At 41.8% G+C, this 15,958-nt stretch overlaps 1 protein-coding gene across 2 annotated transcripts; it reads left to right on the top strand.

Annotated features, from left to right (window-relative positions):
* Window positions 1-955: 955 nt before the first annotated feature.
* On the top strand, window positions 956-15,808 carry tmf1 (TATA element modulatory factor 1). 2 transcript variants are annotated; one of them, XM_017450092.3, is made up of 17 exons: window positions 956-1,463; window positions 2,128-3,413; window positions 3,514-3,617; window positions 4,386-4,512; window positions 4,721-4,826; window positions 7,114-7,256; window positions 7,801-7,967; window positions 8,296-8,452; window positions 8,688-8,780; window positions 8,941-9,097; window positions 9,289-9,481; window positions 9,846-9,915; window positions 10,033-10,125; window positions 10,598-10,720; window positions 11,440-11,589; window positions 13,375-13,500; window positions 13,994-15,808. In XM_017450092.3, exons 1-17 carry the CDS (start codon window positions 1,328-1,330, stop codon window positions 14,132-14,134), a joined length of 3,372 nt encoding a protein of 1,123 aa, XP_017305581.1. In that variant the 5' UTR covers window positions 956-1,327; the 3' UTR covers window positions 14,135-15,808. The 2 variants fall into 2 exon arrangements, with proteins under 2 accessions (XP_017305581.1, XP_017305582.1); XM_017450093.3 differs by having other exon boundaries at window positions 957-1,463; window positions 11,443-11,589.
* Window positions 15,809-15,958: the final 150 nt, after the last annotated feature.

Genomic DNA, 15,958 nt, shown 5'->3' with positions numbered 1-15,958 from the left:
GAACACCTCAAACACAAAGCCGAACACTGACTCATACGGGAAAATTGGCCTTTTTATACATATGACCAATTTCAGAGTGAAAATAGTTCAAAACGGTATTTTTCCGAGAATCACAACAAAAACTAGAGTAAGTAAAAACACAATTGTCCAAATGGTGTAACTAGCCAATCCAACCCCATTGTATGAGATGTAAGAGCACGTTTCCCTGCTTCAACACACCTGATCCATTGAATCAGCTAAGTAACAGCCCTTCTTGAGTTGCAGTGAGTGTTTTAGAGCCGGGAAAAACGCTTAAATACGCAGGAGAGTGGGTTCTCCAGGATCCGATTTAGGAATCTATGGATTTAAAAAAAGAAAGTGAGGCGAATGAGTGTCCTCTGTAGGTGGTGATATCGTAACTGAATCTATAGTGGTTTACAGATTAACCCAGATTAACACATTGCTAAACATTAATCTCAACACTGCTGTATTCTTATCTATCATGCATTATATTGAGTCATAGTCAGGCCTTTAAATTATTATTTTTTGTGGTAATGTTAGAGACCCATCAGGTAAAGCACTGTATCGTGCTGCTGCAGACGTGTGTGTGTATATGTATATATATATATATATATATATATACATTCTCTAATATATGGTGCACAGCATATATTAAACTGTTTGAGCCGTCCTCGAATGCATTTAGTCACGTGATAAATTGATATTTGCTCTGTAAATAAACACTATAAATACCTTGTTGAGTAACTCTGGTAGCATTATTTAACAGCAATATAAAAGATGTTTTTTAATGACGTTATTTAAATGTTTTGAGTCTGAAATTGAACGAAGACATATATGATAGATAATAGATTAATAAAACGCTTGTATTTTGCCTGTATACTTGTCCTAACTGATGTATTTATTATTATTCTTAGGAACGGACAGGGCTATGTTTTGTGGGCGGGGCTACGAGATGACGCCATTGTTTGTTGCTACGTGGACCGGAAGTAGAAGCGTCGCTACTCGCCAGCTCTGGACTTGTGAGCTAACTCCAAAACAAAACCGGAGGAGAGAGTTCACAGCTCAACGCTGAGCAGGATGTCGGAATGACACGGCGTTGTTTTGTCTGATTCTGTCCGACAGAGGTTTTGGGCACTAATCGGACTGATATTTGATGGCGAAAATCCGACTGTGTCGAGTTTGTTGGCCGAAGAGCGGCCTAGCATGCTAACAGTGACGCGTTAGCCGCTTAGCTTAACGTGACAGTCTGCTCTAACTTCAGCTTTGTGCGACGTAAGTGAGGATTATGTTGTTAAATACCATTTTCTGCTGATAAGCCGCGAGTAAAATGAGTTGGTTCAACGCGTCCCAGTTGTCCAGTTTCGCTAAACAGGCTCTGAGCACCGCACAGAAATCCATCGACCGAGTTCTGGATATACAAGAAGAGGATCAGTGGGGCGACGCCATCACACCTAGTCTAGACGGTGGGTTTTAATGTATGATCTGCAAAAGCCAGATGTTTGCTCAGGTGACAGCTGTCCACTCCGTCTATGTATGCACTGTATATCTCCCCTGATGAAAAATCCAGCTGTCACAACACTGGGGGGCTCATGAACCACCTCTGAGAACATTTTCCAATTTCCTTATCACTTAAAAAAAATATTGATGAATAAATATTTGAGATTTTTGTGTGTCTTGTTTACAATGTGCCACTGAGAGCAATAATTCAGAAACTGTGTTTCTGAAAGCTTTCTTCCTTTCTGTTAGCTGGTCAGACTACATTTTTTCCAACCGAGAGGATGATGTAATTAATAAGCTTGTAATAATAATTGGTATAATTATTATTATTCGTCATGATAGTTGTCATTGCACGCAAAGATGGATAGATAGATAGATAGATATGTATACTTAGTTAATCTTTTAGGGGACATTTAGGTGATAAAACAACAAAAGTTACTGGGTTGCCTAAAAATAGGTTTATGTTTTAGACATCTTATTTGGCAACACTGCATACTTATCGTCCGTCCTTATTTACACTCCTGACAAAACGCTTCGTCCTGGTCAGGAACCAGTGGATCCTTGGTCTGTCTCGAGGACTAGTTGGCATTTGCTTGATTTCTGTGTCTTTTTTTTTCTTCTTCTTTTCAGATGTACAGAACAAGCCAGTGTCCACAGGATGGGGTATGAACCAGTGGGATTCTCCTTCAGAAGAATGCCCGACGACCCTCACGCCTTCATCCGAGGCCATCACCAAGCCCGTCACTCGCACCGTGGTGGATGAAACCGAGAGTTTCTTCAGTGCCTTCTTGTCTCCTGTAGACGGGCAGCCGGTCAAGAAGACTCCGGTGGTGTCCGTGGCGCCGACCAAATCCTACCGCCGGCCGCAGGAGAAATCGGAAAAAGAGACGCAGCCCGCTGCCGAGGATGACGTCGACTCTTCCACGCTTTCTCAGGAAGATCTGAACAAACAAAGCAGCGTACAAGTAGCGGAAACCCAGCCAGAGGAGGTGAAGCCAAAAGAAGAAGCGTCTGTTCTGGAGTCTGTACTGGAGCAAACGGAAGAAACGGAAGACGCTGAGAGCAAAACAGAGGCACAGGATTCCACTTCGAGTCCACAAATCCCAAAGGTGGACGTGCCTACGGAGCCTGAACGTGTAGGAAAAGTCGAGAGCTGTGTTTCCGCCGAACTTAAGAGCCCGGAGAAAGACTCTCCCAAAGACACATTGTTGGAATCCAAAGACGCTAAAGCAGAAGACAGGCAGAGTGACACTCCATCTCCTCCTGTGAGCGCCTTCTCATCCGGTACCTCCACCACCAGTGACATCGAGGTTCTGGACCACGAGAGCGTCATCAGCGAGAGTTCAGGCAGCTCCAGGCAAGAGACGGCTGAGGCTAAAGCGGGGCTGCACCTCATGCAGGGCTCTTTCCAGCTCCTCTCCGCTTCGACGTGCAGCGATTTCCAGCGCCTGGATGACTACCCGAAGCTGACGGAGAGCTGCGGGTCCTCGTCTGACGCTTTCGAGCGCATCGACTCGTTCAGCATGCACTCTCTGGACAGCCGCAGCGTCAGCGAAGTCAACTCGGACGACGAGATCCCCGGCAGCCGCACTCTGGCATCCGTTACCGCCGGAACCAGCCCGCTCCCGGCTCTCCCGGCGCCGCTGACCACTCAGGAGCAGGAAGACGCAGAGGGAGGGACAACCGACTGTGTAAAGGACCAATCGATGGACGAGATGGAGGAGAGCGGGCGCAGCGCAACTCCGGTGAACTCCGAACACCCAGAAGATCTGCCGGAGGAGGAGCAGGAATCCGGGTCATGTCTCTTGCTGTCTAATGAAAGAACTGAACCTGAAGAGTCACATGACTCTGTGACATCACCCATAACTGAGGAGCAGAAAGGAGCCTCCACCTGCCAGCTCCTGGAACTACAGAAGGTCTGAATTTGGCACATTGGTTGTACTGTATTGTTGAAGTTTCTCTCTCTCTCTCACACACTCTCTTTCTTTCTTTCTCTCTCTCTCTCTCTTTTTCCAGATTGTTGACGAGCTCACAGGCAGGCTGGAGAAACGAGAAGCCCAGCTGCTAGCTGTTAGCAAAGACAAGGCTCGTCTGGAGGAAGAGTGTGATAACCTCAAAGAGTGGGTTACTCGCTTTTTTTTTTTTTTTTTTTTTTTTTTTTTTTTTTTTTTGGAAGATCTGGTTGGATGTGATGGTTTGCTGTTTGAATGTCTTCTGAGTGTTCGTTTCCGTATGTGTTTTGAAATATGAATGTCAAAGCAGGTCAGATAAACCGTTGGAGCGTTCATAATATTTGCTCAGGTTGAGGAAAGTTCTGCACTCCACTCAACTGATAAATTAACACGGAACCTCGCTCGGGTTGAGATGTATATGCAGTGTATGTCATTATTTGTATTGTTTTGTGTTATTTCTAACGTCATCTATTTGTCTTTTTGCTGGTACCCCTAATTATCAGAGGATTTCTCTAGTCTAGAGCCAATTTTTGGAGAACCCTTAAGGCACCAGACGTAGGATCTTGTATATCTTATGATTCTTGTAGCGCTGAGCCTTTCATAAGGGTTTTACAGAAATGCACCGATTGGTCAGCTTTGTAGAAATGTATGGTGTTGTGAGCCGTCTGTCAGAACTTCCTTAAACTTCTTCGTTTTAAAGCTGATCATGGCCTGTGTATGTGTCTTCAATGCACTATATTTGCAGGTTGTTGGTTCCAGGATTTGTGTTTTTTAAAAAAAAAAAAAACCCCACTTTAAATCAATGCTGTTGAATGCTGGGGAAGGAATCCATCCATATCTGGTATTATTTCCTGTATCGTTAGGAAAGCTGCAGTAATGCGAGTTGCTTTGGTCCACAGACGGACTCAATGTGAGGTGTGTGAATATGTTCTGCAGTGAGATGATCAGTCTGAAGGAGGAGAGCTCCAGCGTGCAGTCCCTCAAAGACGAGTTCACGCAGCGCATCGCTGACACGGAGAGGAAAGCTCAGCTCGCCTGCAAGGAGCGGGACATCGCCAAGAAGGTCAGAGTGCGTCTCTTCATTGGGTAGAAGTGCACATGTGCCCTCTCATGACTTTTCCTTTAGCCAGCAAGGCGCTGTTCTTTTGTTTAAGCCACGTTATTTGATGTTTTTATGGTTTGATCATCCTGTTTAAATACGCAGAACAGGGAACGGGTTTATAGGCCCGAGTAAACACAGTCTACTGATATTGTTCACGCTGTTACTCCAGGAAATCAAGGGTCTTCGAGAAGAGCTGTCGACCAGGTTCAACTCCACCGAAACCCTGGAGCTGATCAGAGAGAAGGAGGAACAGATCAAAGGCCTTCTAGAAGAGGGTAAGGAAATTTCAGGGCAGATCAAAGGCCTTCTAGAACATTGCCACAGCAGATCAAAGGCCTTCTAGAACAATGACTGCGTTTACATGGACAGCAGTAATCTAATTATTGACCTTACTCTGATTAAGATAATATTCTGATTAAGGTGTTTACATGAGTCGCTTTTAGAATATTGTTGTCATGTTCCCGTTTTACATGTTATAGAACATAATTAGATTAACAGCCCGCGTCATTACGTCACCGCGCCACGCCGTCCGACGTCCCTCCAGAATTTCACGTATTAACATACAGTTGGTCTTCGTTATGGTACCGTATACAGTTTTGGGTGTTTTTATTTTTAATTTTACCAACGCTTTAAGTGCAGTTAATTATTTGTCATGCTACACGTGCAAATAGACGACTGCTTGAAGCCGTGGGATGCGTCTCAAACCGCGTACTTATCGTCTATATAGTAGCCCAGATACATGTATTTTTCCCCACCACAGGCCCATAGTAGGCAAGTATGCGGTTTGGGACGCGGCCGAACTCTCTTGTTCTCCGTAAAATGTAAAACTGCCGTGTGTGATCGTGTCCTTTCGCAAAATGCGGTGAAAACTCTCACACGACGTTAATCTTGTGATTAAGGTGTTTACATGTCTGTAATACACGTCCATAATGCGACTAAAACAGGAGTACTCCACACGCCTTAATTCCATTAGAGCTTAATTCGAGTATGACCTTAATTAGATTAATGTAAGTAAAAATTGCTGTTTACATGGTAGTTTCTTAATCAGAGTATTGTCTTAATCGGGTTAAGAGTGGATTATTGTTGTAAACGCAGCTATTGACACAGCAGTTCAAAGGCCTTCTAGAACATTGCCACAACAGATAAGAGGTTTTCTAGAACATTTTTGGAGAGATCAAAGGCCTTCTAGAACATGTTTAGGACAGATCAGAGGTGTTCTGGAACATTTCCGCAGAAGATCAGAGGTTTTCTAGAACATTTTTGGAGAGATCAAAGGCCTTCTAGAACATGTTTAGGACAGATCAGAGGTGTTCTGGAACATTTCCGCAGAAGATCAGAGGTTTTCTAGAACATTTTTGGACAGATCAAAGGCCTTCTAGAACATTTTTAGGTCAGAGGTGTTCTGGAACATTTCCGCAGAAGATCAGAGGTGTTCTGGAACATTTCAGCAGAAGATCAGAGGTGTTCTGGAACATTTCCGCAGAAGATCAGAGGTGTTCTGGAACATTTCCGCAGAAGATCAGAGGTGTTCTGGAACATTTCCGCAGAAGATCAGAGGTGTTCTGGAACATTTCCGCAGAAGATCAGAGGTGTTCTGGAACATTTCCGCAGAAGATCAGAGGTGTTCTGGAACATTTCCGCAGAAGATCAGAGGTGTTCTGGATGATTTCTGCAGAAGATCAGGGGTGTTCTAGAACATTTCTGCAGGTTCTAGAAGAGGGTAAAGACATTTCCAAGACCGGTCAAAGGCATTCTGTAACATTTCCAGGGCAGACCAAATGCTTTTCAGAACATTACAATGCAGATCAAAAGCCTGCTCGTTCTAGAGAATGGTTTCAGAGCACATCAGTGGCCTTTTGGAGGTTTTTCAATGATTCTAGAGGTAGATTTTATAGCTTTCTAATGACCTCTAGACAAATCTGAATAAATTCTAGGTGTGCAGTTTGTTATGGCTCTAGAGATCATCTATATTGTTGTTATTATTATTATTATTATTATTATTATTATAACCCAGCTTTCATCAGGAAAAAAAAAAAGACGAAGTCCATATGGAAGCTGAAACATAAGTATGGCGAGAGCTGATGAAGTGGAACAGAAAATTATTGATGTTTTCATGCTGCACAGCGTAAATGCTGAGTGTGAAAGTCTGTGCATTAACAACACAATAGCAAAGTGGCTCATGTTATCCGTTGTTTTCTCTTTCTCAAATATTTCAAATGTAAACTAACGAAAAAGGAACAAAACGAAACAGCTGATAACGAACAGAGGCCAGCTACTTGTAAACGTGAGTAACGGTAAAGTCACGAAGTGTCGCTTTATCATAACGGTATCATTTATAACGTCAGTCTGTTCTGATCCGGCTTCTGTGTTTCTGTTTCCGCTTCTTCACTCACCGTGACCTAGAACTATCCGTGCAGTCCAGGCAACAAACCAGATCTTATCAAACCATCCAACCCAAATGAGTTAATGATTCAGAAGTAGCTTGTAAACAGTAACGCGAGGCATGTTTGAAATACTCTCTCTCTTAACCCTTTAAACCGATCAGCCGTCATCTTCCACCAGGCGAGAAACTGTCCAAGCAGCAGCTGCAGCACTCCAACATCATCAAGAAGCTGAGGGCCAAAGAGAAGGAGAGCGACACGATGATCTCCAAGCAGTCCAAGAAACTCAAAGAGCAAGAGGACGAACTCCAACAGCTGCAGCAGGTCAGAGAGAGAGATTCGTATTCTTCTACAGTTACATAAATGCTAATAATTAAAAATAAATAAATAAAAGAGAGATCATAAGAACTGCATTTTTAATTTTTTTTTAAATTTAGTACTGCCCTTCAGAAGATATATAAGATACGTACGTATGTTTTCCAGAAGACAAAATGATACAGATTTACACCGATCATCCTGTTCAAAAGTTTAAACCCCCCCCCGCGCCTTTTGTAATAGTTGTGTACGAGTCCGAGTCCCTCAGTTGTCCTCCGTGTGAAAAGATGGATCTGTATGTGGACTGTATGTAAACATCTGTTATGTGAAATAGCTTATTCAGGGCAATACTAAATAAATGTTTAAAAATGCAGTAAAATAAGAAAGATGAACATTTTGCAGATTCTTCAAGGGGTATGTAGTTTTATGACGTGAACTGTATATAATTGTATTGACGTTGTTAATTTGGCGTCGTTGGAAAGTAATCAACTTCAGAGTGTTAACAGTAGTTAATGTAACAAAAAACAATGCAAAATGGTGTGTTGTGTAACAGGTTCTGGATGCGAAGGAGGAGATTGAGAAGCAGCATAGAGAGAGCATTAAGAAGCTGAACTCTGCCTTGGAGCGTCAGGAGAAGGAACTGAGCAGGTTGCAGACTGAAAATGAGGAGGTGCAGGAGAAGAACCGGAGCCTGCAGGCCGCCCTGGACGCCTCTTACAAGTAAATACGAGCACAAGAAGGTTAAATCTGAATGCAAGATAAAAATAAACAGATGCACACACTGAAACAGAGTTACGGTTGTTTCAAGCTTTTTGTTCCTCTGTCCCAAGAGTTTGTTCATGTTGCACTAAGGGCTTTGACTCGGTATGGAACACATATCCGTGATTATCTGAATGATCTCAACGTTTTTACAGACACTTGTTGTCTGTACAAACACTGATGTCATACACACCCTTCCTTTACAGACTCTGTCCGCCTTCTTCATAATCCTAACAGAACTAAAACGCTACTGTTTTTTTATTTGCGCTGTGTGTGTGTGTGTGTTTAGGGAGCTTGCCGAGCTGCACAAATCCAATGCTACGAAGGCCAGCGAGGCACAGGAGCTGGCGCTCTGCCGCGAGGTCCAGGCTAAGGAGGAGCTCAGTCTGGCATTGGACAAAGCCCAGGAAGAGGCCCGCCTTCAGCAGGAGGCGCTGGCCAATCAGGTAACCAGAGGGAATTACTGTATATCGGATCAATTATTAATCATTGTTATCAGGGCTGGGGAAAAAAGGGGTGGGCAGGGGGGCTGAGTCCGAAGTGAAGAGGGTTTTTTAAAACTTTTATCCACTCGAAAGCCTACGAAAGTGAGTTCCACACACTTAGTCCCCAAACCCCCCCCCCCCCCCCCCCCCCCCCCGCCAGTACACGTATGTGACGCTGGTCTTCGTGTTGTTTTAGGTGGCAGATTTGAGGATGGCTCTGCAGAGAGCTGAGCAGCAGCAGGCCAGGAAGGAGGACTACCTACGAGAGGAGATCAGCGAACTTCAGCAGGTAAGTCCCACCACCAAACCCATGTTCTTTCCTCTATGAGAATTCGCTGCTGAAGCTGTTGCCATTTTTCCTTTTGAGTTCTTTTAAAGCATGGCATCACAAACCGTTAATTAATTTCTTATGTTTTTTTTTTCTTCTATTTCTATGATTATCTGTTTAGAGGTTGCAGGGGGCGGAGAACAGAAACCAGGAACTAAGTCAGAGCGTTACCTCGGCGACGAGGCCCCTCCTCAGGCAGATTGAAAATCTGCAGTCTACTCTCGGGTCTCAGACGGCATCCTGGGAAAAACTGGAGAAGAACATCTCGGACCGCTTAGGTGAAAACGCGGCATGGGAAAGTTACTGTTACTTCCTGCTGATTTTCAGAGCTGATACTTTTTCCTTGCTGATTTGGTGGATTCAATTTCAAGCTCAAACATGTACATACTGTATATAATGCATGGAGAATATTAACTCTCTCATCCCTCCTGTTTTTTTTATTTTTTTTTATTTTTTCTGGCTGGAATAGCTGAGGCTCAGGCCCAGCTCGCTGTCGCGGTAGAGAAGGAGCGCTCTGCGACAGAGGAAATGCATGCCATCAAGGCTCAGCTGGCTTCTCTGGAGTCCCAGAATTCCTCACTGCGGCAGGAGAAGGGACGGCTGCAGGGGCAGTTGGACGTGGAGAAGACACGGCGTGAGAAGCTGGAGAACGACAGCAGCAGGTGAACGGTTTCTGTCTGGACGACAGGCCTGGAAATCCTACCATAAGCGACCGATCAGAGATCTTTTTTTTTACGTTTTGTGAAAAGTAGCGAAGAAAAAGCAGGAAATCCCAGTGAACAGATCCGGCTAACACTTCAAGATCAGTATTGGAAATAGAAACGTGTGAGAAAGTACAGGAAAAACCTGCTTTTTGTCATTTTCGCCCTTTTTTTAAATGAGTGTAATAGTACATAATTAGTGTATGATCTCACTTAGACAAGTTGCCAGTGTGTATATGATTGCGTATTGTACACATGAATCATTTGTGTTTGTATTTTTGTGCAACTTCCTTTTGTGTGTGTGTGTGTGTGTGTGTGTGTGTAGGGAGCGTGTTGAACTGGAGAATCTGAAAGGCGAGTACACTCGAGCTCTGGAAGACGCCAAAAAGGAGAAGGTACTGTCTGTTAACCATTAAGCACGCACACACACACACACACACACTCTGACTCACACACTCCCTCACTCACTGAGTGTTTGATTTATTTATTTATTTATTTAATTTTTTTTGCAGCTGCTGTTAACAAACCAGCTTGAGATGGAGAAAGTGAAGGTGGAGCAGGAGAAGAAGAAATGCTACCTTGCACAAGAGGCCTTGAAGGAAAAGGTTACATGTTTTTATTTAGAGGGAGTAGCTGTTATTTGGGAGGAAAACCTCCCGTCATCCTGCGAGTAAATAGATACTAGATATTCTCCAAAAATGTGTCCGTGGTGAATAAGTCAACCACTGCATCAGCGTGTAGATATTTATTAATCCAGTCTGCTGTGTGGGGTGGGGTGGGGGGGGGGGATAAAAAAAATTTAATCTGATTGTTGCTACAGGTTTCAAAGATAAAAAGCGTTATTAATAAAGGTGCTCTGATAACGTCTTGGGTTTCAGCTGTGATGAAACCGGGGCAAAGCACGAGTTCATCATAGCATTCATAAACATACTGTACAGCTAAGATCATTCTAGAAATGTTTCCAAATAATATTGTAATATTGTACCATGAGTGGTTTATGTTGTAGCTCTTTGCACAGATTGTAATCGTGTTCTGCCTCTCTGTGTGTGTGTGTGTGTGTGTGTGTGCACGTTTTAGGAGCGGAAGGCGCTGAGTACATCACTGAGCGAGCCTCCGGCGTCCTCCACTCCATCACTCTCTCGCTCCAGCTCCGTCAGTGGGGGGGATCACAGCGGCATACACACCTCCATGCTCTCCCACGTCAGTAAACTAAAGCCTATTTCTGTTCCTTTTATTCTGACCTCTTTACATTTGAAACAAAACACATATACCATGCCCTTGCCTGGTATATGCCTAACTACGATAAATTGACTCCACCATCAGTAGCTAGTCTGAAGATTAAAGGTGCAATAGGTCTCTAACAGTTACACGGATAGAGTCGAATACAATTTAGTGTAACTATTGTACTTTCGCAACTTTTGTCTCATTTAAAACGCCTTCACCACGGTCGAAAGGACTTTTTGGTGTGAAGTGGAATTTCAAGTACTTGTTTCAGTTAGCATTTTCTAAGTAATTAACAAATTTGCCATATTAAACAATGTTTGTTTGTTTGTTTATTTATTTGTTGGTTCAGTTTACAGTATATAATAGCGCCTTTGGAAAACCCCAGGTCACTCCAAAGTAGCATCAATTAAAACAATACATATCAAAAAAACCATTTTAAAGAAGAGTGGTATTGTGTGAAAAGAAACATTTTCAGCTAAGATTTACAGGAAGGAGTAGAAATGATTATTTTTTAAAAATTTATTTTAAATTTACCATCTATTATTTTAAGTCTTAGATACCGTATATCAAGGAGTGTTAGCATCATGTTAGTATCACTTCACCTTTAAGTTCACGATTCTGTCCCTTTTAAGTATAGGCTGTTAGTAATTTCTTGTTATTTACTGAAGTTTTTGTTTTTTTTGCTGTCGTGAAAGCAGGAGGACTGTCCGGATCACTCGTTCGCCTCCGTGACCCTCGGTGGGAGCAGCCTGTACGAGGCGGCGCGTCTCAGCGGAGGCTCCAGCATCGTCGAGAACCTGCAATCACAGCTCAAACTGCGGGAGGGGGAAATCACACAGCTCCAGGTAACCTCCAGCTACCTCAACACACACACCAGGGCTCTACGGTAACAATTTATTGTAGGAGCGCTCCTAATTACAGAAATTTAATGTGCCACAATATAACGCACAAGTAGGCATGAGAAAATTTTAGCTTGTCAATTATGACAGAATTTAGGAATTCTAATGTGAGCCATGACAAATTAATTTACCTTCTGATAAACTAAATGTAATATTTTCAGTTCATTTTACAGGCTGTCTGCAAAAAAAAAAAAAAAAAAAAAACGTTAACCTGTTCCACCTTGTAAACAAATACAATAAACATCAATGTTCAGTGTTTGAAGTCTGCTCCTCTTAAATATATTTAAAGCTACACTATTAGACACTTCCCACTGTCACGGTTCTGGGCTGGAGTCAGTTCTCGAACCGCTCTGTGTGTATTGTGTATATATCTGAATAATCTCATATAGGATGTTATTGGGGGAGTTCATTTACCCATCAGATGCAAAGCGCTTTAGTTTAATGGTGTTCATTACTGATGCTCCGATCAGGACTTTTACAACCGATACCGATCCAAATACCAATCTTTTTTTTTTGTTTAAGCTTTAATCAGGAGGTCTGTCATAAACCGTTAAACGTAAGCTCTCTGCTCATGGTCACTGTTAATTGAATTTAAATAATAGCAATGAGAAATACTGTTGGTTAATTGATAAATAAACAAACATAAAATATTTATTTGTAAATATCTTAAACAATAAAGAGTCCTAATTAAAAGTAGACTAACACAAGCATAATCCATAATTAGGAAAAACGCTAACAGCTTTCTAAGGAAATAGCGAAGTTTAATGTCAAATTGATATTAAATGCAATTAAAACAATGAAATTAAAACATCATTTAATTTCTCATTCTATTTATATTTTATGAAGTTATTATAATATCTATTTTTTTTTTATATTAAATTATTTATTTATAACTAAACACATTTCCTGTCTTTACATTTTATTAGTTTTGATTGTTTATAAGTTTTAGATCGGTTCCCTCAGTACAGTGTTGCCATGTCTGCTGATAACATTGTGTTATTTTGGGGGTTTAATCAAAACATGGAAACTGTACTTGACTTTTCTGGTGATATCTGGCAACCCTGAGTTTAAATGAAGTGAATGCGCTGTCTGTTAGTGTCGGTGAAGGGAGAGCTGTAGCGTACTGTATGTTTACAGACTGAACAGTTGCTACTCTTGATTATGATTGGTGAGGAATTATTTAATAAAGAAGTTTGAATTTAAACCCACCTTGTAGCGTCAGCGTTATTATTAATTTACCGCCGTGTCTACACGTGCAGGTCACAGGTTCAGGTCATTTTGCGGGACCAATAAAAGATGGCGGTTTGTGAGATCGGGAAGTTGAGAGAAGCAGATGATGTACAGTGTTACTCTTCATCATAATGGCTTCTTTGCAGTATTTACACACTTGTTCGGTTGACTGAGGTGATGAAAAGCAGCGTGAAAGTAACTGTTGCGCGGTGTAGATGCTTTTTGGAGAACTCCAAACAGGTCACTCACTGCGGTGCGAATAAATATTTATTCCCAGTCGCGCAAAGTACTTTTCAGTAACAAATGCGAGTGAAATGGTCGCACTATAGAGCCCTGCACGCGCACACACACACACTGTTTTCATCTTAAAGTGGTCGTCGAAGTCAATTCTGCTCTGTGGACTTCAGGTGTAGAGAACTTCAGATATAATTTCCCTTACAGAAATTCCCTAATATTGGTCCATTGTGTGTGAATCTCACATCAATCCCCCTCATGATGTAGGTGGAGATCTCAAATCTAGAGCGGAGTCGCTCGGCGATGGCGGAAGAACTGGTGCGGCTGACTAATCAGAACGATGAGCTGGAGGCCAAAGTGAAGGAGATCCCCAGGCTCAGAGTGCAGCTCAAGGTGAGTTCAGAGTGAAGAAGCACGAGGAGTTGCTCTGAACGTAAAGCGTCCAGCCATTTTGTCACTGATTTGCAAAACAGCCTTTACGTGTAAATGAATGTGAATGGAGTCCCAAATGGCTCCCTGTTCACTATACATGTCCACTACATAGTGCATGTGTCCAGCAGAATGTGTCCATTTGAGATTTAAACTCTTAATTGTTGGAAAAACCGACACGTAATGTTATATTACATGTAACATATCGTCATGTCTGTTTCAAATCTCTCGTGCGCCTTAAACGGTGGATTTTTTATTGTTTTGCTTCTGAACATGTAAATAATCTTAAACTTAGAAACTTAAAAATAAATAAATGAATACTGTACTAACTTCTTCAACAGGGTTTTTATACTGATGGTCTCTGACCCAGTGAACTAGCACAAAAGGGTGCTTTTATGCTAGTTACGTACCCCTGATAAGGGAACTGTGGCGTGCTTGTATGTGTTGCTCTCCTCAGGACCTGGAGCAGAGACACAACACCATCCTGCAGATGTATGGCGAGAAAGCGGAAGAGGCCGAGGAGTTGCGGCTCGACCTGGAGGACGTCAAGAACATGTACAAGACCCAAATCGACGAGCTGCTCAAGAACCAGAAATAACATCGGTCGTTTTCTTCGCACGCAAGCACACGGTCTTGCTGACGGACGTCGAAGTGCATTTACTGTAAACGGACAAAGTCGGTTATAGTGCAGGAAAGCAGAAGCTTTGTGGTGTGTAAGAGACTTCGTTCATATGTATATTTTATCTCATTTGTGCTCTGTATTTTCCTGATCAGCTGTATAATCTGTAGTTATTTATGGGGTTGTGGGAGCAGACGTCTTAAATCTGATTTTTTTTTTCCCCCCTCAAAGATCATTAGCAGATTTGAAACAGACAAGCGCTTGTCTCTTAGTGTGGACCTCGACCTGATGTACTTTTAAGATAACGTCATTTAAGCCTTTAGATAGCCTTTAACTGTCATAAAAGCCTTGCATCTCTCATTTAATTACACCAATATTAAGGAGCGGTTTGTTATTTTCAATGCGTTGCAATAGAAATGAAATATTGACAAACCTTCACTTTATCCAACCATACATACATATGTATGTATGCCCCATGTGGAAGAATTAAATCAGGATTCTGTTTGCTGGGGGTGAAGCTATTTTTCTGGGCCAGAAAACTCTAAAACAGAAGCCTTAGATAAATAATCTAGCCAGACTCTTCACGTGACAGTAATGCTAATCTCAGTTTTTTGACGATGTCTGTAAGTTGTGTGATTATTACATGTCTAGAAACACTTTCAGAATTACATATTGCACCTTTAAACATTTCTGCTCACACACCCTTCAGTAATTGTCAGTTCATTGCAAGCGATGAAGAAACACTGGCAGTCTGTAAAGAGTGTAAAGAAACAGTACATATATATATATATATATATATATATTTCTTTTTGAAAGCAGGCTATGCTACCTTAAAATAAATATAGTCATAACACTCGTGAAGTAAAAATTACTCTCTCGTTAATACCTGCCTATGTAATTATCACTATTTTGAAGAAACGAAGCTCTGAGTGGAGTTAACTGTCAGATGGGGTAGATTGGATAAGGTTAGCGCTTGCTAAACTCTTTCATTGCGTTCATGATTTAAAAAAAACATGATGGAAAATCATCTCCATCATCAACTCTGTCATCAGAAAGCAGGGTCCGTGGGTTAGCAAACTCCGAGAATCATCTCGCATTGAACTTATTGGCTTTCTAGAGCAACGCAGATAACGGAACAGGAAAAGAGTAACAAAAAGCGACTCAGTGAAGTATTGGACCACCACAAGCCGAGCCACCAGAATAGCTTCAGTGCACCGTGGCATCACTTCTACACTTCTCTGGACCTGTAATGGAGCACCTTGTTTCTAAAAGATATATCCCTCATTTGGTTTGATTTTGGTGTCTAATACATCACTTCAACATCTCTCACTAGTGTTCATTCAGGAGTGTGGAGGCCAAAGCATCTGCTTTACATCATGATACATCATCAAATCGTTCGGTGAGCCCTCTTGCCCACTTGGAAGTGACCACGCCCATCAGGAGAGAAACGTTTCATCACAGAAGAACTAAGGGAGCTCAAACCATGCCAACAAAATAAATAAACGCCGTCTACGTCATAACAGCTACCCATTTTTCTTTTAATTTGTATATAATATTTTAAATTCAACCCTTACATAGGCCTGTGTTAATAGTCATGGATAAGGATCCACTTTTTGTGTAAATGTGTAAATAAAAGGATTATTGCCCTCGTTATATATTTGATTCATTTGTTTTTGGTCACTTAAAAATGATAATAATAATTAATATTATTTATACACCTTCATGCATCCAGAGTCTTTAGATTTATTTTAATTATTAAAACTGCAATTCATATGAATTTAATTTTTTTTTTTTTTTTTAAGA

This window comes from Ictalurus punctatus, chromosome 21 (genome assembly GCF_001660625.3).
Source record: "Ictalurus punctatus breed USDA103 chromosome 21, Coco_2.0, whole genome shotgun sequence".
Lineage (NCBI taxonomy): Eukaryota > Metazoa > Chordata > Actinopteri > Siluriformes > Ictaluridae > Ictalurus > Ictalurus punctatus.
The sequence above is the reverse complement of the archived record's forward strand: the minus strand, read 5'-3'. Positions and strand labels throughout refer to the sequence as shown.

Coding starts and splice junctions, on each gene's coding strand:
- tmf1 (XM_017450092.3), top strand. CDS start 1,328: ATGAGTTGGTTCAACGCGTCCCAGTTGTCCAGTTTCGCTAAACAGGCT. Junction 8,781..8,940: donor AGATCAGCGAACTTCAGCAG/GTAAGTCCCACC, acceptor TTATCTGTTTAG/AGGTTGCAGGGGGCGGAGAA. Junction 11,590..13,374: donor GGGAAATCACACAGCTCCAG/GTAACCTCCAGC, acceptor CTCATGATGTAG/GTGGAGATCTCAAATCTAGA.